At 48.3% G+C, this 25,961-nt stretch overlaps 1 protein-coding gene across 1 annotated transcript; it reads right to left on the minus strand.

Annotated features, from left to right (window-relative positions):
• Positions 1-10,252: 10,252 nt before the first annotated feature.
• LOC143975395 (large ribosomal subunit protein uL11) lies at positions 10,253-10,884 on the minus strand. The gene has a single exon (XM_077477760.1). It carries the CDS (start codon positions 10,756-10,758, stop codon positions 10,261-10,263), a length of 498 nt encoding a protein of 165 aa, XP_077333886.1. The 5' UTR covers positions 10,759-10,884; the 3' UTR covers positions 10,253-10,260.
• Positions 10,885-25,961: the final 15,077 nt, after the last annotated feature.

Genomic DNA, 25,961 nt, shown 5'->3' on the forward strand with positions numbered 1-25,961 from the left:
CCTGTACGCACTCAGCTGGGCCCCCCAACCACACACACACACCTGTACACACTCATTTGGGCCCCCCAACCACACAAACACCTGTACACACTCAGCTGCCCCCCCAACTATACACACACACACACATGTATGCACTCAGCTGGGCCCCCCAACCATACACACCTGTACGCACTCAGCTGGGCCCCCAACCACACACACACCTGTACACACTCAGCTGCCCCCCCAACCACACACACACACCTGTACGCACTCAGCTGGGCCCCCCAACCATACGCACACACACATGTACGCACTCAGCTGGGCCCCCCAACCACACACACCTGTACGCACTCAGCTGGGCCCCCAACCACACACACAACTGTACACACTCAGCTGCCCCCCCAACCACACACACACACACCTGTACACACTCAGCTGCCCCCCCAACCACACACACACACCTGTACGCACTCAGCTGCCCTCCCCAACCACACACACACACACCTGTACACACTCAGCTGCCCCTCCCCAACCACACACACACACCTGTACACATTCAGCTGGGCCTCCAACCACACACACACCTGTACACACTCAGCTGCCCCCCCAACCACACACACACACCTGTACGCACTCAGCTGGGCCCCCCAACCACACACACACACACACACACCTGTACACACTCAGCTGGGCCCCCAACCACACACACACACACACCTGTACACACTCAGCTGCCCCTCCCCAACCCCACACACACACCTGTACACATTCAGCTGGGCCCCAACCACACACACACCTGTACACACTCAGCTGCCCCCCCAACCACACACACACACACCTGTACACACTCAGCTGCCCCCCAACCACACACACACACCTGTACACACTCAGCTGCCCCCCCAACCACACACACACTTGTACACACTCAGCTGCCCCCCCCAACCACACACACACACCTGTACACACTCAGCTGCCCCCCCCCAACCACACACACACACACACACACACCTGTACACACTCAGCTGCCCCTCCCCAACCACACACACACACACACACACACCCCAACCACACACACACATCTGTACACACTCAGCTGCCCCCCAACCACATACACACACCTGTACACACTCAGCTGCCCCTCCCCAACCACACACACACACACACCTGTACACACTCAGCTGCCCCTCCCAAACCACACACACACACCTGTACACACTCAGCTGGGCCCCCAACCACACACACACACACACACACCTGTACACACTCAGCTGCCCCCCAACCACACACACCTGTACACACTCAGCTGGGCCCTCCCCAACCACACACACACACACACACACCTGTACACACTCAGCTGGGCCCCCAACCACACACACCTGTACGCACTCAGCTGGGCCCCCCAACCACACACACACACCTGTATGCACTCAGTTGGGCCCCCCCAACCACACACATACACCTGTACACACTCAGCTGCCCCTCCCCAACCACACACACACACACCTGTACACACTCAGCTGCCCCCCCCAACCACACACACACACCTGTACGCACTCAGCTGGGGCCCCAACCACACACACACCTGTACACACTCAGCTGCCCCCCCAACCACACACACACACACCTGTACGCACTCAGCTGGGCCCCCCAACCACACACACACACCTGTACACACTCAGTTGGGCCCCCCAACCACACAAACACCTGTACACACTCAGCTGCCCCCCCAACTATACACACACACACACATGTATGCACTCAGCTGGGCCCCCCAACCATACACACCTGTACGCACTCAGCTGGGCCCCCAACCACACACACACCTGTACACACTCAGCTTCCCCCCCAACCACACACACACACCTGTACGCACTCAGCTGGGCCCCCCAACCATACGCACACACACATGTACGCACTCAGCTGGGCCCCCCAACCACACACACCTGTACGCACTCAGCTGGGCCCCCAACCACACACACAACTGTACACACTCAGCTGCCCCCCCAACCACACACACACACACCTGTACACACTCAGCTGCCCCCCCAACCACACACACACACCTGTACGCACTCAGCTGCCCTCCCCAACCACACACACACACACCTGTACACACTCAGCTGCCCCTCCCCAACCACACACACACACCTGTACACATTCAGCTGGGCCTCCAACCACACACACACCTGTACACACTCAGCTGCCCCCCCAACCACACACACACACCTGTACGCACTCAGCTGGGCCCCCCAACCACACACACACACACACACACACCTGTACACACTCAGCTGGGCCCCCAACCACACACACACACACACCTGTACACACTCAGCTGCCCCTCCCCAACCCCACACACACACCTGTACACATTCAGCTGGGCCCCAACCACACACACACCTGTACACACTCAGCTGCCCCCCCAACCACACACACACATACCTGTACACACTCAGCTGGGCCCCCCAACCACACACACACACACACACACACACCTGTACACACTCAGCTGGGCCCCCAACCACACACACACACGCACCTGTACACATTCAGCTGGATCCCCCAACCACACAAACACCTGTACGCACTCAGCTGGGCCCTCCAACCACACACACACACACCTGTACACACTCAATTGCCCCTCCCCAACCACACACCTGTACACACTCAGCTGGGCCCCCAACCACACACACACACACACACCTGTACACACTCAGCTGCCCCCCAACCACACACACCTGTACACTCTCAGCTGGGCCCCCAACCACACACACCTGTACGCACTCAGCTGGGCCCCCCAACCACACACACACACCTGTATGCACTCAGTTGGGCCCCCCCAACCACACACACACACCTGTACACACTCAGCTGCCCCTCCCCAACCACACACACACCTGTACGCACTCAGCTGGGCCCCCAACCACACACACACACCTGTACACACTCAGCTGCCCCCCCAACCACACACACACACCTGTACACACTCATCTGCCCCCCAACCACACACACCTGTACACATTCAGCTGCCCCCCAACCACAATCACAAACCTGTACACACTCAGCTGCCCCCCAACCACACACACACCTGTACACACTCAGCTGCCCCCCAACCACACACACACCTGTACACACTCAGCTGCCCCCCCAACCACACACACACACACACACACACACACACACACCTGTACACACTCAGCTGCCCCCCCAACCACACACACACCTGTACACACTCAGCTGCCCCCCAACCACACACACACACCTGTACACACTCAGCTGCCCCCCCAACCACACACACACTTGTACACACTCAGCTGCCCCCCCCCCCCAACCACACACACACACCTGTACGCACTCAGCTGGGGCCCCAACCACACACACACCTGTACACACTCAGCTGCCCCCCCAACCACACACACACACACCTGTACGCACTCAGCTGGGCCCCCCAACCACACACACACACCTGTACACACTCAGTTGGGCCCCCCAACCACACAAACACCTGTACACACTCAGCTGCCCCCCCCAACTATACACACACACACACATGTATGCACTCAGCTGGGCCCCCCAACCATACACACCTGTACGCACTCAGCTGGGCCCCCAACCACACACACACCTGTACACACTCAGCTGCCCCCCCAACCACACACACACACTTGTACGCACTCAGCTGGGCCCCCCAACCATACGCACACACACATGTACGCACTCAGCTGGGCCCCCCAACCACACACACCTGTACGCACTCAGCTGGGCCCCCAACCACACACACAACTGTACACACTCAGCTGCCCCCCCAACCACACACACACACACCTGTACACACTCAGCTGCCCCCCCCAACCACACACACACACCTGTACGCACTCAGCTGCCCTCCCCAACCACACACACACACACCTGTACACACTCAGCTGCCCCTCCCCAACCACACACACACACCTGTACACATTCAGCTGGGCCTCCAACCACACACACACACACCTGTACACACTCAGCTGCCCCTCCCCAACCACACACACACACCTGTACACATTCAGCTGGGCCTCCAACCACACACACACCTGTACACACTCAGCTGCCCCCCCAACCACACACACACACCTGTACGCACTCAGCTGGGCCCCCCAACCACACACACACACACACACACACCTGTACACACTCAGCTGGGCCCCCAACCACACACACACACACACCTGTACACACTCAGCTGCCCCTCCCCAACCCCACACACACACCTGTACACATTCAGCTGGGCCCCAACCACACACACACCTGTACACACTCAGCTGCCCCCCCAACCACACACACACATACCTGTACACACTCAGCTGGGCCCCCCAACCACACACACACACACACACACCTGTACACACTCAGCTGGGCCCCCAACCACACACACGCACCTGTACACATTCAGCTGGATCCCCCAACCACACAAACACCTGTACGCACTCAGCTGGGCCCTCCAACCACACACACACACACCTGTACACACTCAATTGCCCCTCCCCAACCACACACCTGTACACACTCAGCTGGGCCCCCAACCACACACACACACACACACACACCTGTACACACTCAGCTGCCCCCCAACCACACACACCTGTACACACTCAGCTGGGCCCTCCCCAACCACACACACACACACACCTGTACACACTCAGCTGGGCCCCCAACCACACACACCTGTACGCACTCAGCTGGGCCCCCCAACCACACACACACACCTGTATGCACTCAGTTGGGCCCCCCCAACCACACACACACACCTGTACACACTCAGCTGCCCCTCCCCAACCACACACACACCTGTACGCACTCAGCTGGGCCCCCAACCACACACACACACCTGTACACACTCAGCTGCCCCCCCAACCACACACACACACCTGTACACACTCATCTGCCCCCCAACCACACACACCTGTACACATTCAGCTGCCCCCCAACCACAATCACAAACCTGTACACACTCAGCTGCCCCCCAACCACACACACACCTGTACACACTCAGCTGCCCCCCCAACCACACACACACCTGTACACACTCAGCTGCCCCCCAACCACACACACACACCTGTACACACTCAGCTGCCCCCCCAACCACACACACACTTGTACACACTCAGCTGCCCCCCCCCCAACCACACACACACACCTGTACACACTCAGCTGCCCCCCCAACCACACACACACACACACACACACACACACACACCTGTACACACTCAGCTGCCCCTCCCCAACCACACACACACACACACACACACACACACACCCCAACCACACACACACATCTGTACACACTCAGCTGCCCCCCAACCACATACACACACCTGTACACACTCAGCTGCCCCTCCCCAACCACACACACACCTGTACACACTCAGCTGCCCCTCCCCAACCACACACACACACCTGTACACATTCAGCTGGGCCCCAACCACACACACACCTGTACACACTCAGCTGCCCCCCCAACCACACACACACATACCTGTACACACTCAGCTGGGCCCCCCAACCACACACACACACACACACACACACCTGTACACACTCAGCTGGGCCCCCAACCACACACACACACACACACCTGTACACACTCAGCTGCCCCCCAACCACACACACCTGTACACACTCAGCTGGGCCCTCCCCAACCACACACACACACACACACCTGTACACACTCAGCTGGGCCCCCAACCACACACACCTGTGCGCACTCAGCTGGGCCCCCCAACCACACACACACACCTGTATGCACTCAGTTGGGCCCCCCCAACCACACACACACACCTGTACACACTCAGCTGCCCCTCCCCAACCACACACACACACCTGTACACACTCAGCTGCCCCCCCCAACCACACACACACACCTGTACGCACTCAGCTGGGGCCCCAACCACACACACACCTGTACACACTCAGCTGCCCCCCCAACCACACACACACACACACCTGTACGCACTCAGCTGGGCCCCCCAACCACACACACACACCTGTACACACTCAGTTGGGCCCCCCAAGCACACAAACACCTGTACACACTCAGCTGCCCCCCCAACTATACACACACACACACACATGTATGCACTCAGCTGGGCCCCCCAACCATACACACCTGTACGCACTCAGCTGGGCCCCCAACCACACACACACCTGTACACACTCAGCTGCCCCCCCAACCACACACACACACCTGTACGCACTCAGCTGGGCCCCCCAACCATACGCACACACACATGTACGCACTCAGCTGGGCCCCCCAACCACACACACCTGTACGCACTCAGCTGGGCCCCCAACCACACACACAACTGTACACACTCAGCTGCCCCCCCAACCACACACACACACACCTGTACACACTCAGCTGCCCCCCCAACCACACACACACACCTGTACGCACTCAGCTGCCCTCCCCAACCACACACACACACACCTGTACACACTCAGCTGCCCCTCCCCAACCACACACACACACCTGTACACATTCAGCTGGGCCTCCAACCACACACACACCTGTACACACTCAGCTGCCCCCCCAACCACACACACACACCTGTACGCACTCAGCTGGGCCCCCCAACCACACACACACACACACACACACACACCTGTACGCACTCAGCTGGGCCCCCCAACCACACACACACACACACACACACACACCTGTACACACTCAGCTGGGCCCCCAACCACACACACACACACACCTGTACACACTCAGCTACCCCTCCCCAACCCCACACACACACCTGTACACATTCAGCTGGGCCCCAACCACACACACACCTGTACACACTCAGCTGCCCCCCCAACCACACACACACATACCTGTACACACTCAGCTGGGCCCCCCAACCACACACACACACCTGTACACACTCAGCTGGGCCCCCAACCACACACACACACGCACCTGCACACATTCAGCTGGATCCCCCAACCACACAAACACCTGTACGCACTCAGCTGGGCCCTCCAACCACACACACACACACCTGTACACACTCAATTGCCCCTCCCCAACCACACACCTGTACACACTCAGCTGCCCCCCCAACCACACACACACCTGTACACACTCAGCTGCCCCCCCCCAACCACACACACACCTGCACGCACTCAGCTGGGCCCCCCAAGCACACACACACACACACACACACCTGTACACACTCAGCTGCCCCCCAACCACACACACACACACACCTGTACACACTCAGCTGCACCCCAACCACACACACACACCTGTACACACTCAGCTGCGCCCCCCACCACACACACACACACACCTGTACACACTCAGCTGCCCCCCCAACCACACACACCTGTACACACTCAGCTGGGCCCCCCAACCACACACACACACACACCTGTACACACTCAGCTGCCCCCCCCAACCACACACACACACCTGTACACATTCAGCTACCCCCCCAACCACACACACACACACACCTGTACACATTCAGCCGGGCCCTCCCCCAACCACACACGCCTGTACACACTCAGCTGCCCCCCAACCACACACATGCACACTTGTACACACTCAGCTGGGCCCCCCCAACCCCACACACAGCTGTACACACTCAGCTGCCGCCCCAACCACACATACACCTGTACACACTCAGCTGCCCCCCCCCCCCACACACACACACACACACACGCACCTACCTGTACACAAACAGCCTCCTACCTTCACTTTGTACTCACAGCCCCCATTTGTAAGGTGATCCTCGTAGTCCCAAGTCCTGTTTATACATGTTCCTGTGAGACAGGAGAAGAGCTGCAATCCAAAATATAGTACACCCGAGGGGTGCACATGCAGGAAGCAGCCAGAGGTGGCAGTAAAGAGCCGGATTGTGAGCTGAATAACACAGAGGAGCAGCCCCTGCTGACATGCACGAATATAGAGAGCCCGCTCTGCCTTGTCCCGTCCCTGATAGCTGGTCTGACACCCCCCCAATATGCAGCACCTGGGGCGGCCTGCCCCCCGCCTCCCCCATAGGTACGCCACTGCCACCACGTCTAATGATTGGTAAACTGCAATACACTACATTTTTGATTTTGGGTTTAATATTGCTTTAGGAATCACCTAAATCTGTAATTTTAAGGACTGGTATAATCTCCTTGTTGCCCTGAAAGCCATATAAAAGGCCCTTCCTCCTCTGTATGTTATTTTTTGCACTGGCACAGGTCCCACACAGCAGTGCCTGGCTCCCTGGGCTATTTATTCAGCAGCTGCTCACCCATCAACCCCAAAAGGGGCCACAATTCCTACTTAAAGAGGGAGTCCACCTAAAAAAATAATTACTCCGGAGTGGGGGAGGGTTCCGAAAAGGGGAGGTTCAATTTTTGTGTGAAACTCCGCTTTAACCACCTTAGCTCTGAAAGGATTTGCCCCCTTCCTGACCAGAGCACTTTTTGCGATATGGCACTGTGCCGCTTTAACTGACAATTGCACGGTCGTGCGACGTTGCACCCAAACAAAATTGATGTCCTTTTTTCCCCACAAATAGATCTTTGTTTTGGTGGTATTTGATCACCTCTGCATTTTTTCTTTTTTGACGCTATAAACAAAAAAAGAGCAACAATAAAAAAAAAAAATAAGCAATATTTTTAACTTTTTGCTATAATAAATATCCCCAAAAAATATAAAAAAAAAAGTCTTTCTCAGTTTAGGCTGATAAGTATTCTTCTACATATTTTTGGTATAACAAATTGCAATAAGCATATATTGATTGGTTTGCACAAAAGTTATAGCGTCTACAAAATAGGGGATATATTTATGGCATTTTTATTATTATTTTTTTTTTACTAGTAATGGCAGTAAATGGCTGTGATTTTTATTGTGAATGTGGCAGAAACTTTTGACACTATTTTGGGACCATTGTCATTTATACAGCGATTAGTGCTATAAAAATGCACTGATTACTGTGTAAATGAAACTGGCAGGGAAGGGGGTTAAACACTAGGGGGCTATCAAGGGGTCAAGTGTGTCCTAGGGAGTGATTCTAACTGTAGGGGGGATTGTCTCACTAGAACATGACAGGGATCACTGCTCCCGATGACAGAGAGCAGTAGAGCTCTGTCATGTTGCTAGGCAGAACAGGGAAGTGTTTACATAGGCATCTCCCCGTTCTGCTGCTCCGTGACACGATCGTGGGCCCCCCTGCGGACATCGAGTCGCACCCACTATGCCACGATTTAATGTGGATGTACCTGTATGCCCATTTTCACGGCCTGCCATTGTGCCAACGTTTATCGTCGTCGTGCACTGGTCGGCAAGGGATTATAATATTTCTCCTATTGACTTTAAAGGAGTTCTCAATGAAATTTGCAGTTCACAATATTTTTATTCATTTGCTGAATCCTTGGGGAACCAAACCTTGGCAGATTTGCTCACCCCAAAAAAGGAATGCATTTTCCTGTAATTATTTAACATTTAGGTCATTTGTTTGCTTCCGCAGATATCCAACCCAAAATATTTAGTTTTTTTGCAGCGGAATGGAAAAGCTCAAACTGATAAATTGTGATTTAATTTACAATGTGTAGGAGAGCTGTCCTGTTTACATTTTGCATTGAAAGGCACATAAGAAAAAAAAAAACTCTTAATAGCCTACAGTATGTGCATGCTACTGATCTTGGGACTCCTAGCAATTAGGGACATCCACATGGGATGGGACAAAGGGGTGCTCTGATTCTCATTCTCACTCCCCACCACCACTTTTCTTTTACTCAGGGGCACGTCTTGACAGGGGTGGGTGGTGCTCAATAGTTGGGGGGGGCAAAACCTTCACCCTCACTCACACAACTGCCCCCCCGCGCAGGAGATGGACAGGAAGGCGGCGATCAGATGGTTGACCGTGATCGGTGGTGCTCCTGGAAACTGCCCCTGGCCCCCTCACTCGCACTAGCACCAAACCCCTCTCCTCCTGCCTGGACGGGTCAGACGGGAAGGTGTCCATCCATGTCTTTACCTTATAAGATGATGCTTGATCTGGGGCAGGGCTCCTGGAAGCTGCCCCTCCACCTGCTGCAGCTTGCCGAGGGAAGAGCCAGGCCAAGTTGCTTCTCCTCCCGGCCGAGAAGGAAGTTGGTTCTGAGACCCAATTGGCCAGGAGTCCTAAGACCCCCTGGCCAATCAGGTCTCAGGACCTGCTTCCTGATTGGCCAGGAGGAGAAGCAGAAAGACATTAGTGAATGTTCAGAGCAATTTGTTTTTTATTAAATATTAAAGCTCTTCAGCGAGATTTAGCTTGTTGGGCATTCAACATCACCACTGTTGATATCATCAATTACATCGTGTGCAGGTCTGCCATCAATGTTGCAGCCCACAGACTGTGCTGTGCCCAGGATTTCCTTAATCGTACCAGATAGTTCTCTGGCCAGGGAACGATGCCTCATCTGACGAGCAATGCTGACAATTTCATCAAATGTGATGCTTCCACTGTGTTTAATGTTCTTCTGCTTCTTCCTGTCACGTGGAGGCTCCTTCAGGGCCTTGATGATCAGAGCAGAGGCAGATGGTACAACCTCAATCTGGGCCTGTCTGTTCTGGATGGTCAGTTTGACAGTGATCCTCAAGCCCTTCCAGTCACCGGTTGCCTTGGCAATGTCATCACCAACTTTTTTGGGAGACAAACCCAGAGGTCCGATTTTGGGGGCCAGAGCGGATGTAGCCCCTACCTCACCACCGGTGCATCTCAGATAAACGATTTTAATTTCGAGGGGGTCGAACTTAGGAGGCATGTCTGTGCCGGACTAAGGGGGATTCCGCTTCTCTCGGACCGGTTTCGGTGTCGGATGAACCCAGATTCGGGACGACCGAAGAAAAGTTGCACCTCCACCAGCAAGGAAGCGGGATAGGAAAGAGGGCGACATTAGTGAATGTTAATTCTCTAATGTCCCACAACTGGGTGGGCTCAGGGCACAGTGCTCTGCGCCCAGCGACCACCCTTTTTTGAAGCCAATTAGAGCCTCAGGCTCTAATCATGTGCTTATTAAAAGAAAAAGCCCCATTGAAATCCGTGCGTCCAGCGCCCTGCATGTAGATTAGGGGCCAGGGGCATTCGATTAGGGTAGTGGTGCCCCTGCACCCCTAATGAAGCAGCTGCTGCTGCATCTTGAACCTGTTCAGCATTCATTGGCAACAGGCTCCTGATTGGTGGACACTCCTGGCAGGCTTTTGTTTCTGCCTGTGCAGCTGTTTGAGGCTCAGCAACCAGCAGATACATTGTGGATGAAAGGTGTCAATGTCTGAGTCTCCATCCTCGAGTGAGTGAGCTCCCCATCCAATATCTCTGACTTAAGTCTCCCCCTCCCTCCCTTCTTTCTCATAGTTCCAAGTGAATGAGTACACTAAGGTAAGGGTGACTCTGATGTAAGGGGGAGGTTTGGTGAGCAGAAACCCCCTTAAATCAGAGTTCCCCTTTGCACAGCATTCCCTCTAGAAAAAAAATGTTGCTGTACGGGGCTAAAGTGTTTGGGTTTGGCTTGAAGAAAAGGTGGTAACCCTAGTGGAGAAGGAGGCATAGAATGCAGCAACACAGAAGAAAGGGAGCACCATATTACACACTTCACATTTATTATACTCCAAACATTTATTATTGCCAACAGTGTTCTTCGGCCTCTGTGGGTGTACCGTACACCTGTAGCAGGACATACAATATACTCTGTCACTCTGCATCTCTGGGTACACATGTGTGCTAGGTATGTAAAATGCCAGTTAGAGCCCTGTGTGCACAAAGCCTAATGGATTATGCTGTGGGTACAAGCACTGAGTTGGAATTCTGCAGACTCTGATGTAAAGGGGAATGATGTGCACTCTGAGATAAGGAAATCTCTGGTAAGGCCCCCCCCCCTCCCCTTGCATAAGATTTCCCCTTTACACCAAAGTCTGTAGCATTCCTCTTTACATCAAAGTTCCCCTTGTGTGCGTTTAATTATATATATATATATATATATATATATATATATATATATATATATATATATATATACACATAGTATACCCTATGTTTTATGGTATTTGATTAAAGAGTAATTGGTTAGAGAAAATTCTAGAAACTGTGAACACATAGTTCATAGGATTTAGGGCTCTTAATATAGGCAATTTATACAGTTAATTTTTATCGCTTGAATTATTTTTCCCATTATGAGCATGGGTGGGGATTTGCCTAAGGCCTCACAAAGCCTAGAGCCACCTCTGACTGCAGACTATGTACAGTGTATACTTTCTGTAGGTTTAGACTCTATTTAACCATGCTCCTTTAAGCCATGTCCAATATCCACTGCAGAGCCACTTTCACAAAAATAGTTTGCCGCAAATCTTCTTATAACAGGGTGTCCCTTATTCTTAAGTTACAAAGTTGGGCGCTATGGTTAAGCACCTGCTGCCCTGGAGCTAGATCTCTATAATTCTGAACCTACTGCTCACCTAAAGCCAACCCAGATTGCCTGACCTACTTTCTTTCTTGCCACCTGCCTCAACCTCAGTCTGGAACTGACTACTGTCTTGTCTGCTGCCTGCCTGGACCTAACTACTCTTTTGCCTGCTGCCTGCCCCCACCTTATTCTGGACCTGACTACTTTCTTGCCTGTCACTTTGTGAACAGCCTCTGCACTGTATCCCTTCTGTTAAGCAAGCCCTTGATGGGACGATCCTGAGGACTGCCACCTGGGGCCAACTTGTAACAAATAAAATCAGGGACTAGGCTTTCTGGCACATCACCCCTTGGTCTGCTACCAACTGTCACTTTGATTCAGTGTCTTGGGTGAGCCCATGTTATCAGACAGGGAGTGACATAATAGATCAGACCATTACCAATAGTCATGCCATTAGTAATCTAAGGACCTGTGCAGAAAGGCTTTGGGCTTGTGTCGATGGCATCAGTTTGACATCAATTTAACCACTTCAGCCCAGGAGTATTTTACCCCCTTCCTTACCAGAGCACTTTTTGCAATTCGGCACTGCGTTGATTTAACTGAGAATTGCGCGGTCGTGAGATGTTGCACCCAAACAAAATTGACGTCCTTTTTTCCCCACAAATAGAGCTTTATTTTGGTGGTATTTGATCATTGCGGTTTTTATTTTTTGCGCTATAAACAAAAGAATAGTGACAATTTCGAAAAAAAACACAATATTTTTTACTTTTTGCTATAAATATCCTATTTAAAAAAACTAAAAAATTTTTCTCGGGTTAGGCCGATACATATTCTTCTACATATTTTTGCTAAAATAATTATGTTCCCTGGGAGTGATTCTAACTGTGGGGGGAGGGGACTCACAAGGGGAGGAGACTGAACGGAGTTTCTCTGTACTGAGAACACACCATCGGTTTCCTCTCCACTGACAGGACGTGGATATGTGTGTTTACATACACAGATCCATGGTCCTGCTGTGTTCCCAGACATCGCGGGCATGCGCACCGGGTCCCGATCGATGCCGCGGGTGCGCGTGCACCGTCGGTGGTGCGCGTGCGCCCCCTAGACAGCCGCTAATGAGAGAACATCATATGACGCCCGCCCAGGATAGGAGATCCCATCTGCGGGCATCATATTACAATATGCCGGTGTTGAAGTGGTTAAGATGCTTCTCAGATCATTCAGAATTCAATAATAGGTGCATTTGACTTGCAGTTGACCTCCCTCTGACCTTTATTTTACTTGCTTTAAGCAGGTTTATCGTTATCATACACTTGTCTGGTAATGCAAAACCCAGTTGAAGTGAACAAAAGCCCTTCAACACTAACACTTAAGATGTTGGAAGAAGAGCATGTGGGCTGGCAATGGCTGCCAGGTGCAATAACAGTCTTGCCAAAGCAGAAAATGGTTCCAATCATTGGAAAAGATGTGTAGACATTTTAAAACTTCCATTGGCATGTGCTGACAGCCAATTCACAACAAATAGGCTGCCTTACTGTAATGCATGATAACATGTGACATAGCATGTGTTTTCCAATGTATAAACAGTGTAAATCTGACCGTATACATTCTCTTTCTGTTTCTATTACTTGTTGTACCATACTGCTTGTTATTCTTATCTTGTTTATCTGTAGGCCTTACAGTTTTAAAGTGTGTTCTGGCAAAGTGGTAAAATGTTGTTTTATTGCGCATTACCATCATATGCAGATGTGAAGGGGCCTAAATACTTTAATTTAAATGTTTTGAAACAAGGAAGGGAAAACTGCTCACATAAAAGCCAAAGTTATTAATTAGTCAAGTCAGTCGATGCAAATATAAATTCACCTGGTGCCAAACCAGCCCCAACACATTTTACTTCTCGCAGGAGTGAAATGCGTAGTAGCTGTCTTGGCACTAGGTGAATTTTTACTATATGTGCATCGTTTGACTTGAATAAATCATAGCTTTGGCTTTCATATGAGCAGTTCTCCCTTCCTTGCTCTGAAGAATTTAAATGTCATATTTGCAGTGGCTCACGACTGTAAAGAGTCAGCTCCTACAGCTGGGGGACGAGAGAGACAAGTACAGCCTGTAGCAGAGTACGATATGTTTTCGGCACATCCAGAATTTCCTAAATGCTTTCAGCTGAGAAATGTATTGCTTATACCCTTATGAAAGTTTTAACGTCTCTAGGTTCTTATCATTTAATATCATAAAAAATGTTCCTATACAGTTTTGCCATGTTATGATTCATTCTGGATTGGGGAATGTAGGAATAAATCAGAAATCTGTCTGTTATTCTCCTTTATTTCATCAACACATATGATATTGTTTCTTAATAGAGAACATAAAACCTTGGCAGGCTCTATTGGACTCCCTATTCCCATTCGTCTATTACTGTCCTGTCTTGTCTTATTAATAACACAATCATATTTTACTCGTCAGAGTTGTGTCTTTCCTTCTCACCTTCCCAAGGCTTTGTATGGTGACTGCTCTAAAAGTTCTAGGTGGTTTAGTCCACATCATCCAGTGCTATGTAACAAACACTTTTCTAGTTACCAGGTCTGTATATCTTCAAGATCCCAGGCTTTTACCAGATTCATTGACTCATATACATATAAATGGTTCCAACAGAGCTTTTATTCTCTAAACTCTCCTTTAGCATAGTCGTTTGGACGAAACATGTCAGGAAGTGACATCAGACTGGAATTGGAAGTGCCCATTCCATCGCCTTGGAAATTGCAAGTGTGTACATATTTGCTAATGGAAGCATTACTAGTCTAAATAAATATTTTTTTGTGGGATTTTCTGCACTATTTGGATTTTCTTCTTTCTACATCTCCTAATGCTACCTAGCATGGGGACCATCAGACTGGTCTGGAGTAGTAAGTGGGGTACCCAAAGGCTCTGTCCTAGGAGCAATTCTGTTTAATTTATTTGAAAATGATATAGAGGTTGGTATAAATAGCTAAAGCTCAGTGTTTGCTGATGACACAAAAATAAGCAGGGCAATAACGTCACAGCAAGCTATAGAAACTTTACAAGAAGACTTCAATAAATTAATGGAGTGGGCAACTATATGGTAAATGAGGTTTAGTATTGAAAAATTTAAAGTTATGCACTTGGTGGCTAAAAATATAAACGCAAGTTACTCACTAGGGGAAAACCTCTGGGGGAATCCAGGATGGAGAAAGATCTGGGGGTCCTAGTAGAAGACAATAGCATGCAATGTCAAGCTGCAGCAAGCAAAGCTAGCAGACTATTAGCATGCATTAAAAAGAGTATTTACTCTAGAGATAAAACGATAATCCTGACACTTTATAAAGCTCTGCTTCAGCCACATCTTGAGTATGCTGTCCAGTTCTGGTCACCAATCCTCAGGAAGAATGTGCTGGAGCTGGAGAGAGTCCAGAGAAGGGCAACAAAATTATTTAGGGGACTGGAGGACCTCAATTACAAGGAACGACTACAAACTCTAAACGTATTCTCCCTGGAGAAAAGATGCTTAAGAGGTGATATGATAGCAAAATACAAATATCTCAATGGTGATCCCAGTGTAGGAAGAAAACTATTCTCTCTCAGTGTAAGAAGACATGGGGCCACACAATGAGATTGGAGGTGAAGCGGTTTAACCTTAAGGGGTTTTTCACTGTCAGGGCAATAAGGATGTGGAACTCTCTTCCACAATCGGTGACTTCAGCAGGCTGTATTGATAGTTGTCATGCCTTCAGCAAGTGCTTCTTACGGTCTTTTTTAATGTTAATTGTTGAATATGCTAATGGTATGTAAAGTTTATTGTAATAGCACCATCTATTGGTTCTTTTGCATACTTATAGTTCTATAGACTCAATTATTGTAGGTAGACAGATTGTTGCTTGAAAGCCACCGTAGCTTCCCATCATTCAAGTGGGCTAGACCATCAGGTCCTAGCCCCTGTACACACGGTCGGACATTCTGCCAACCAAATCCGTTGGATTTTGTCCGACGGATTTTGTCCGACGGATTGTGTCCGAAACTGTTGCATACACACGGTCGGACCAAGTTGTCGGAAAATCCGATCATTCAGAACGTGATGATGTTATTTCGTTACGATGGGACTACGTTCAGGCTAGTAGCCAATAGCTTTGGTGTAGGAATTTGATCTGAGCATGCGTGGCACTTTGTCCGATCGGAATTCTCTACACATGATCGGAGTATGTCCGATCGGATCAGTTTGTCGGAAAATATTTCCAACAAGTTGGAAAATTGGATCCGACGGATATTCCGACTGAATCAGTCCGATGCAGACCACACACAGTCGGATTATCCGACAACACGGTCCGATAGGACACATTCCGACGGATTCTCTGACCGTGTGTACAAGGGCTTAGAGACAGCTCCCAGTAGCCATCTTCTTTTTTTCATCCATGCATCTTCTCCAGAAGACACCACACCTATTCAGTTGCAATTCTATCGTCAGCCTATGAAAACATTGCCGGTATGTTTATAACCCCTTTCCCTAGTTAGACTAGTGTGTCAGGACTGTATATGTTGTATAATGTATATACAGATTAAATGTTATTTCTTTTATTTGTAGTTTTGCTCTAATTTGCCTGCAATAAAAGTTGAAAAAAGGACCTAGCACCTGTCTCAATGAGTTGTTAAGGGAGGAGAGTTAGATGTCTGTCCAATTATACCTCAGCCACGTGTAATGAGGGCTCTTGGAGGGGATGAAAAGGGACTATATACAAGATTTTAGTAATGAAAACGGTATCATTAGCAGTAATCAGTTTTAACTTGTGACAGCCCTCTGCATAGCACCATGTGGTGTATCTGGATTTTGCAAAAGCATTTGACACAGTTCCCCATACACGTTTACTGCACAAAATAAGCTCCATTGGCATGGACCATGGGGTGAGTACATGGATTGAAAACTGGCTACAAGGGCGAGTTCAGAGGGTGGTGATAAATGGGGAGTACTCTGAAAAGGTTAGGGGTGGGTAGTGGGGTCCCCCAGGGTTCTGTGCTGGGACCAATCCTGTTTATTTCGTTCATTAACGACCTGGAGGATGGGGTAAACAGTTCAATCTCTGTATTTGCAGAGATACTAAGCTAAGCAGGGCAATAACTTCTCTGCAGGATGTGGAAACCAATGCAAAAAGATGAACAAATGAATGGGGTGGGCAACTACATGGCAAATGAGGTTAAATGTAGAAAAATTTAGAAATAATGCATTTGCATATGAATGCAATCTATACACTGGGGGAGAACTTCTGAGGGAATCTAGTATGGAAAAGGAAAAGGGAGTCCTAGTAGATGATAGGCTCAGCAATGGCATGCAATGCCAAGCTGCTGCTAACAAAGCAAACAGAATATTGGCATTCATTAAAAAGGTGATCAACTCCAGAGATAAAACGATAATTCTCCCACTCTACAAGACTCTGGTCCGGCCGCACTTACAGTATACTGTGCAGTTCTGGGCATCAGTCCTCAGGAAGGATGTACTGGAAATGGAGCGAGTAAAAAGAAGGGCAACAAAGCTAATAAAGGGTCTGGAGGATATTAGTTACGAGGAAAGGTTGTGAGCACTGAACTTATTCTCTCTGGAGAGGAGACGTTTGAGAGGGGATATGATTTAAATTTATAAATACCATACTGGTGACCCCACAATAGGGATAAAACTTTTTTGTGAAGGAATTTTAGCAAGACACGTGGCCACTCATAAAAATTAGAAGAAAAGAGGTTTAACTTTAAACTACATAGAGGGTTCTTTACTGTAAGAGTGGCAAGGATGTGGAATTCCCTTCCACAGGCGGTGGTCTCAGCGGGGAGCATCGATAGTTTCAAAAAATTATTAGGTTAGCACCTGAACGACCATAACATACGGGATATACAATGTAAAACTGACATATAATCACACACAAAGGTTGAACTTGATGGACTTGGGTCTTTTTTCAACCTCACCTACTATGTAACTATGATGGCATGTTTTTCTGCAACAATTCCTAACATGAACTTGTACCCAGATCATGCTCACTAAGGGCTAGTTTACATGAGTGGCGGTGTTTACTCTGAAAAGAGATCAGGGAATTGCTTTTGAGAGTCATTTGACATGTGATATGTCTCCTCCTGAATGCTTGTTTTAACTTGTGACAACCCTCTACATAGCACCACAACTACATGCATAACTATCTGCCAGAAGTGACAATTACCTAATCTAATGCTGCTGTTATCGTCCAACTTCTTCCGGGTCCATCAACACTTTTCTTTGACCATTGGATGGCTACTGACAATGTAACTTTTGTGCATATGCACATGAATTATATTATTCTCAGCACATGGTGTTATTCTTGGGATCTGAAATTTCGTATGGAGTCCTTCATAGATCCTCCCTGTCTCCCATGTTCTTCAACATCTGCATCTGTCCTCTCCTCAAAATCATCAGGAAAACTGACGTATGCTTCCACTCATACGCAGATGACACTCAACTCTACTATCGCATCACTGGACAAAATGACCAATACCAGGAACTAGAAAAATGCCTCACATTGATAGATGACTGGATGACCACGAGCTCCCTCAAACTCAATGGATCCAAAACAGAGCTTCTTCTCCTCATAAATACAAAACAAAGACCCCTTGGACACCACCCACCATCCTTGGACAGACCATCTCCCCAAGCACCAAAGCCAAAAGTCTCAGAGTCACAAATAGGATCAGTAGTCAGTGGATCTCACCATCTTCTCAGTCTGCTATGTAGACTTATCCCCTTCATTCCAGAAAAAGAGAAAGCAGTAGTAGTTGGAACAATCATCAATTCCCAACTGGACTACGCAAACTCCCTCTACATAGGACTACCCAAATACCAGATTGCATGCCTACAAGTCGTCCAAAACACGGCAGCAAGACTAGTCACAGGGAAAAAACTCTGGGAATCCATCTCCCCATCCCTTAAGACCCTACACTGGCTAAACGTAAAGGATCGGATCACTTTCAAGACCCTCTGCCTCACCCACAAATGCACACAAGGAAACACTCCTTAATACCTATGCTACAAAATAAAACACTACATACCAAATCGCAACCTCTGATCAACTAACCAAAACCTCCTCTTCATCCCCAAATCCCGCTACAAAAGGGAGAACGAAGATTCACAGTCCAAGGACCACGGCTATGGAATGCTCTACCCACTAACATCCGCATGGAAGAAAACCATCGGGCCTTCAGAAAAAAACACAAGGCCCACCTCTTCTAAGGAACAGGAAGCACAGGACGGATCAAGCACCTTGAGGCGATTCAGTTCGCAGTTGTTGCGCTATATAAATCATTCATTTATTCATTCATGCCGAGATGTACAATGCACAGCCCTTGTGTTTACAGTGTACATTATAACAGAAAAAGAGAATGAGGGAAAGTGTTTTTGATAAAAGAGAATATGCAAGCATTTTTTAAAGTGGATTCTTAGTTCTGTTTTAAAATATGAATGTGATTTTACTGTTTCTTAAAATGCAGGTTTGATTGGTAATACCTAGTGATTCTGCTGTGAGAATGCTTGTTTAGGTACTTCTTGTTATGGGGTGGAGATTACAAGCATCCATGCCGATACAGGTATGATTCCTTTGTCACTATTCTAGTCCTGAGTAGTGTTGGGCGAACAGTTTGAGCCAAGCAAAAGTTCACCCCACAATGCACAGCGTGCTGCACAGTGCATTCTAAGCCCTGATTGGCTGAAGTAATGAAGGCTTTACCCAATCAGGGCACAGAGCACTGTCAGAACCATGATTGGAGAAAGTAATGATGACTGTGCCCAATCATGGCTCATTGATCATAGACCCGCCCAAAACTTTAAAAGGTTCCTTCAAAGAGTAGCCATTTGCAGTGTGATGTTGGAGGGAAATAGATAGAATAGGGCTCTGCTCATGCTACCAGTGAGTTAGTGTGCTATTGTGATTCAATTGTGAATGTAGAGTGTTAGTGTAGTGTGAATATAATGATAGTGCAGCATCAGTATAGTGCAACCTTCCTTTTTTAGTTTAGTGTCAGTGTAGTGTCTCAGGGCACTTTTACTGCAGTATATTGTAGTGCGTCAGTGCACTTTTACCGGATTATATTGTAGTTCATCAGGTGGGACGCATGCTGCTGCAATTGGTGGTGTCACATGCTGCTGCAACTTGGTGGGACACATGCTGCTGCAATTGATGGTAACATGCTGCTGCAACTTGGTGGGATGCATGCTGCTGCAATTTGGTGGGATGCATGCTGCTGCAATTGATGGTGACACATGCTGCTGCAACTTGGTGGGACGCATGCTGCTGCAATTTGGTGGGACACATGCTGCTGCAATTTGGTGGTTACACATTCTGCTGCAATTGATGGTGACACATACTGCTGAAATTGATGGTGACACATGCTGCTGCAATTTGGTGGTGACACATGCTGCTGCAATTGATGGTGACACATTCTATTGCAATTGATGGTGACACATGCTGCTGCAATTTGGCAGTGACACGTGCTGCTGCAATTTGGTGGTGGCACATGCTGCTGCAATTGATGGTGACACAGGCTGCTGCAATTCGGTGGGATACAGGCTGCATGTAAGAAGGGACACAGCTGGGGGCACCTGAAGTAAGGACGGACTCCGCTGGGGACACCTGATGGCATCTGGTGGCAGGCGACGTGGCTAGTGACACGCTCAGGGCTCCCACAGATTCTGCATTATGGTGAGTTGAATGACTTCATTTTATATTACAATGTTATAATAGAAATAATGCGCTTCAATCATCCTGACACCATGACAACCATGGTGCCGGGATGACTGAAGTGCTAACACCAGGTGTTTGGAATATCTTTATCTGCTGATTGTTAAACTTTCTAGAATACATATATTTCTAACGTTGTGTAGGATCTGGGCCTGCTGTCCCTCCATCCCTCTCCCCCTCTCCCTTGTTCATCTCAGACACTAACCACACCACCTTAGAGCCACGCCCACTATTTCGCTGAAACCACGCCCATTTACACAAAGTGGGAGGGGTCAAAAAGGAAGGGGGGTCTGGCGCCCCCCATCCTAAAACTTCACCAGCCACCACTGGTTGCATTTAAAATGAATGGCACCTCACCCTAAGGCACCATGCATGGTGCATTACCGTGTGTTGCAGTAATACTACCACAACACAATGTGAGGAGAAGGTCCTTATGGCAGAAGCCAGAGGCCTCATGTGAGTTATGGTAGAGAAGTGTAATTGCGGGAGAAGAGTGTGAAGTGGGCCCTAGAACCAAATCATAGCACTCTGTTCAAAAAGATTTAGTATTACCGTATATACTTGAGTATAAGCCGAGTTCTTCAGCCCACTTTTTGGGCTGAAAAAAGCCGCCTCGGCTTATACTCTAGTCACTGAAAAATTTGCCCGAAATGGAGGAGAAAAAGGGGCGGGGCCATGCCGCTGGGTGATGCTCGTGAATGGCCCGGCGCCCCTGTGTCAGTTTGCCGCTCAGCGCGCACCGCACCATCCCCTCTCCTCTTACGATTCCCCTTCCTCCCCCTCCTGCCGCTCTGCAACGATGTCCCACCTCCTCCTTATTATGGCAAGCAGCCACATAGCGATGTCCCACCTCCTCTGGTACAGTGATCCAATGATAGGAATCACTGTGCCGTGTGTCATAGGAGGCGAGACATCGCTTCTACGGCTGCACGGGACATCATCATCACAGCGGGACTCAACGGGACATCAGCATCATGAGGTGAGTGAAAAATCACAATGGCTACTGTATATTTAATGGGCAGGCTGTATATGTGTCTAATGTGTTATCCAGAGCATTATTACAATGGCTACTGTATATTTAATGGGCACAGGCAGGCTGTATATGTTATTCAATGGGCAATGGCAGGCTGTCTAATGTGTTATCCAGAGCATTATTACAATGGCTACTATATATTTAATGGGCACAGGCAGGCTGTATATGTTATTCAATGGGCAATGGCAGGCTGTATAATTAATGGACACAGGGCAGGTTGTATATTCAATGGACACAGGCAGGCTGTACGGTATATTTAATGGGCACAGGTAGGCTGTACGGTATATTTAATGGACACAGGCAGGCTGTATGGTATATTTAATGGACACAGGCAGGCTGTACGGTATATTTAATGGACACAGGCAGGCTGTATGGTATATTTAATGGACACAGGCAGGCTGTACGGTATATTTAATGGACACAGGCAGGCTGTACGGTATATTTAATGGACACAGGCAGGCTGTACGGTATATTTAATGGACACAGGCAGGCTGTACGGTATATTTAATGGACACAGGCAGGCTGTATATTTAATGGGCACAGGCAGGACACTGGTAGAATGTACGGTATATTATGAGCCCTAACACAGGCTGCTCTATGCAAACAGTCATGTCATCACTTTCTGTAATATCAGCCTGCATTAGGCCTCAAAAGGTACCCGAACAAGTCTTTTTTTTTTATCCTGTTAGAAATGGATCCCAATACTTCTACCGGTAATCCTGGACTAAAAGAAAAACGCAGGTCATTCGAAGCTGGTTTCAAACTTAAGGTTGTGTCAAGAGCAGAAGAAAGCAATAACAGTATTGCAAGTAGGGAATTTTGTGTTGATGAAAAACAAGTGAGGGAATGGCGGAAAAAGAAAGCTGACTTGGAAATAGATTCCAAAGGCAAAAAAAGCTCAACGTGGTTTAACAACTTCATATGGGGCTCTAGAGACTGAATTGCATAAATGGGTTATGGAGTGTCGTCAAAATGGTTACTGCGTAACACGCATGGGAATTCGCTTACGTGCCCTTCAAATGGCACAAGATGACAAATTAAAAGCACCAGGCATTGAAAAATTTGTTGCGTCAGCAGGATGGTGTACCCGCTTCATGAATAGGTTTGCCCTATGTTTGCGGCAAAGAACAAAGATTTCACAGAAGTTGCCAAAAGACCTTGATGAAAAAGTGATGTCATTCCATTCATTCATCATAAAACAAAGAAGGATCCATAACTATGACCTGGGAGATATTGGAAATATGGATGAAACACCTATGACCTTTGATCTTCCAAGCAACAGAACTGTGGCAAGTTTGGGAGACAAAACTATTTTTCTCAGAACCACAGGAAATGAAAAAAATCATTTCACAGTTGTTCTGTCTTGTTTGGCTAATGGAACTAAGCTGCGGCCTGTCATTATTTTTAAAAGAAAGACCTTGCCTAAAAAGGTCAAATTCCCACCACGAATTACAGTGCGCGCACATATTAAAGGCTGGATGGATGAAGACGGAACAAAAAAATGGCTGGAAGAAATTTGGAAAGAACGACCAGGAGCAGCCTTAAAGAAAAAACCATCATTGCTAGTTTGGGATATGTTCAGAGCCCACACATCTGATGGCATAAAAAAATGGCAAAATCTTCTCAAGTTACTTTGGCCGTTATTCCAGGTGGGCTTACATCTGTATTGCAACCGCTAGATGTGTGTTTAAATAAACCTTTTAAAGACTGTGTGAGAAAGATGTGGCATGAATGTATGTCATCTGGTCAAGCCCGACTGACAAAAGGTGGAAATCTGATGAAGCCCGACATAGAATTGATAGCAAAGTGGGTTCGTGATGCATGGGAAGAGATTCCGGAGGACATGGTGCAACGCGCCTTCAAGAAATGTGGCATTAGTAATGCTATGGATGGCAGTGAAGACAGCGCTTTGTATGAGAACGACAGCAGTGATGGTGATGACAGCGAACTCAGTGATGATGACAATGTCTATGCTGATAACCTCACACCAGCTAATGCTGAAGCTCTGTTTGGACATACAGATGATGAGGAGGAATCCAGTTTTGAAGGATTTTAACTCTTGTGTTTTAGCTTGGTTGCTGAATGAGCTAAGGTTTTTGTACTTTTAAAGTTATTGTTGATACCATATTGTTTTTATTGACCCTCTTTTCCACTTACAGAGATAGTTTACTGTTTTTCTTTGAAATAAATATTAAAAAACATTATTGGTATCTATTTTTATTTTTGAAATTTACCGGTAGCTGCTGCATTTCCCACCCTAGGCTTATACTCGAGTCAATAACTTTTTTTCCATTTTTTTGTGGTAAAATTAGGTGCCTCGGCTTATATTCGGGTCGGCCTATACTCGAGTATATACGGTAGGTTGTGGAGCATACTGTACATTGGTGACCAAAGAGGCCAATGAGATGGCAATAAGGGTTGGATACTGTTGAGTGTGCTTCTCTGCACCGAGAGGCTGAAGGTATAACAATCTGCTCTGTGCCAATCACCTGAGAAAGAGTGCCGCCCTATAATGAATCTTGGTTTCCACTCAAGGACTTTGTTCAAGGATTTTCTACCTTAAAGACGTATACAGTATTACTCTACCCAAATCGTAGAAAAGCGGGGACTCTAGTGGGTCATCTTTAAGATTGAGCTGCTGAAACTCTAGTGTGTGCTACTAGAATAAAAGTAGGCAAACTATAGTGTGCCCAAGGGATAAACCTGAAACTGGGTCATAGTTATTAGAGGCCAGGGGGCTGTATAACTCATCCTGGCAGCTCTCTGGTGCCTCCCCCTATTTCTAGAATGTTGGAGAATGTTCTGGAAGATAGTGGGCGGACACTAGGAGCGGTTGCCTTGAATATTTATGGGCCCTTTGCCAACCTTCAGGAGTGGGCCTGGCAGGGGACTGAGGAGCCCTTAAATAGGAATGAGCCATGCCAGCAAAGGAGTCGGGTGGAAGATGGAGAAGCAGTGCTGAGGAGAGTCTGTCAGTGCCCTTGAGGGACCCTGCTGGAGATGGGTTTTACCTCAAAAGCAGCCATGTGGGCTAGAATTTCTGCAGGAGTAGAACTGGGCTTAGTCTCTACGGGGGAGCAGAAGACGATGGGAGATGCTGTTCACTCCACATGTGCTACTTTCCAAAAGCACTGCAAGTTCCTAGCCTGTAATGGGCTGTTGTTGAGCTAACAAGTGACTGTTAGTTTCTCCAGGATTGACCAGCGGGAGCTGTACATAAGGGTGCCAAGTTTGTGTAGGAGGAAAGAAGAAGATAAATCTATAAATAAGGAGGAAGTTGTCCCTGGTTTTGTGTTTGAACGTTTTTCATGTTGGGCATCCCATAATTCCCTACCCCATCCAAGTTATCAGCCCCTAATACAACAACAAAAACAAGCCGACTGTTTTCTGAGTTTGAGTGCAAGAAGAAAATGCTGTGTAACTGGCTGGGCAGCAGTGGGGAACCCTGACATCAGCGACTCCTACTGGGTAGTGCTACAGGTATATGTGTGTATCTGCAAAACGACTCCAGCCTATGTAGGACTCATGACATTAGCTCTAAGCATTTAAATAGAAAGACACTGACAGCAGTAGGTAGGAGGTATTGACATAGAAGACTATAATATGTGTGGATAGTTATAGGGGTGAATTGAATAGCAGAATTATGACTGAATACCAGTACTGGGATTTCTAAAGCAATTGTTTTGTACCTTTACTATTTAGTCTGGTGTGTCATCATAACAGGCTAGATCTATACCAAGCATCTCCAAACTCTCTGAACAAAGGGCCAGTTTACTGCC

Source organism: Lithobates pipiens, unplaced genomic scaffold (assembly GCF_037356315.1).
Source record: "Lithobates pipiens isolate NorthernLeopardFrog02 unplaced genomic scaffold, aLitPip1_a1.2 Scaffold_13, whole genome shotgun sequence".
NCBI classification, from domain to species: Eukaryota; Metazoa; Chordata; class Amphibia; order Anura; family Ranidae; genus Lithobates; species Lithobates pipiens.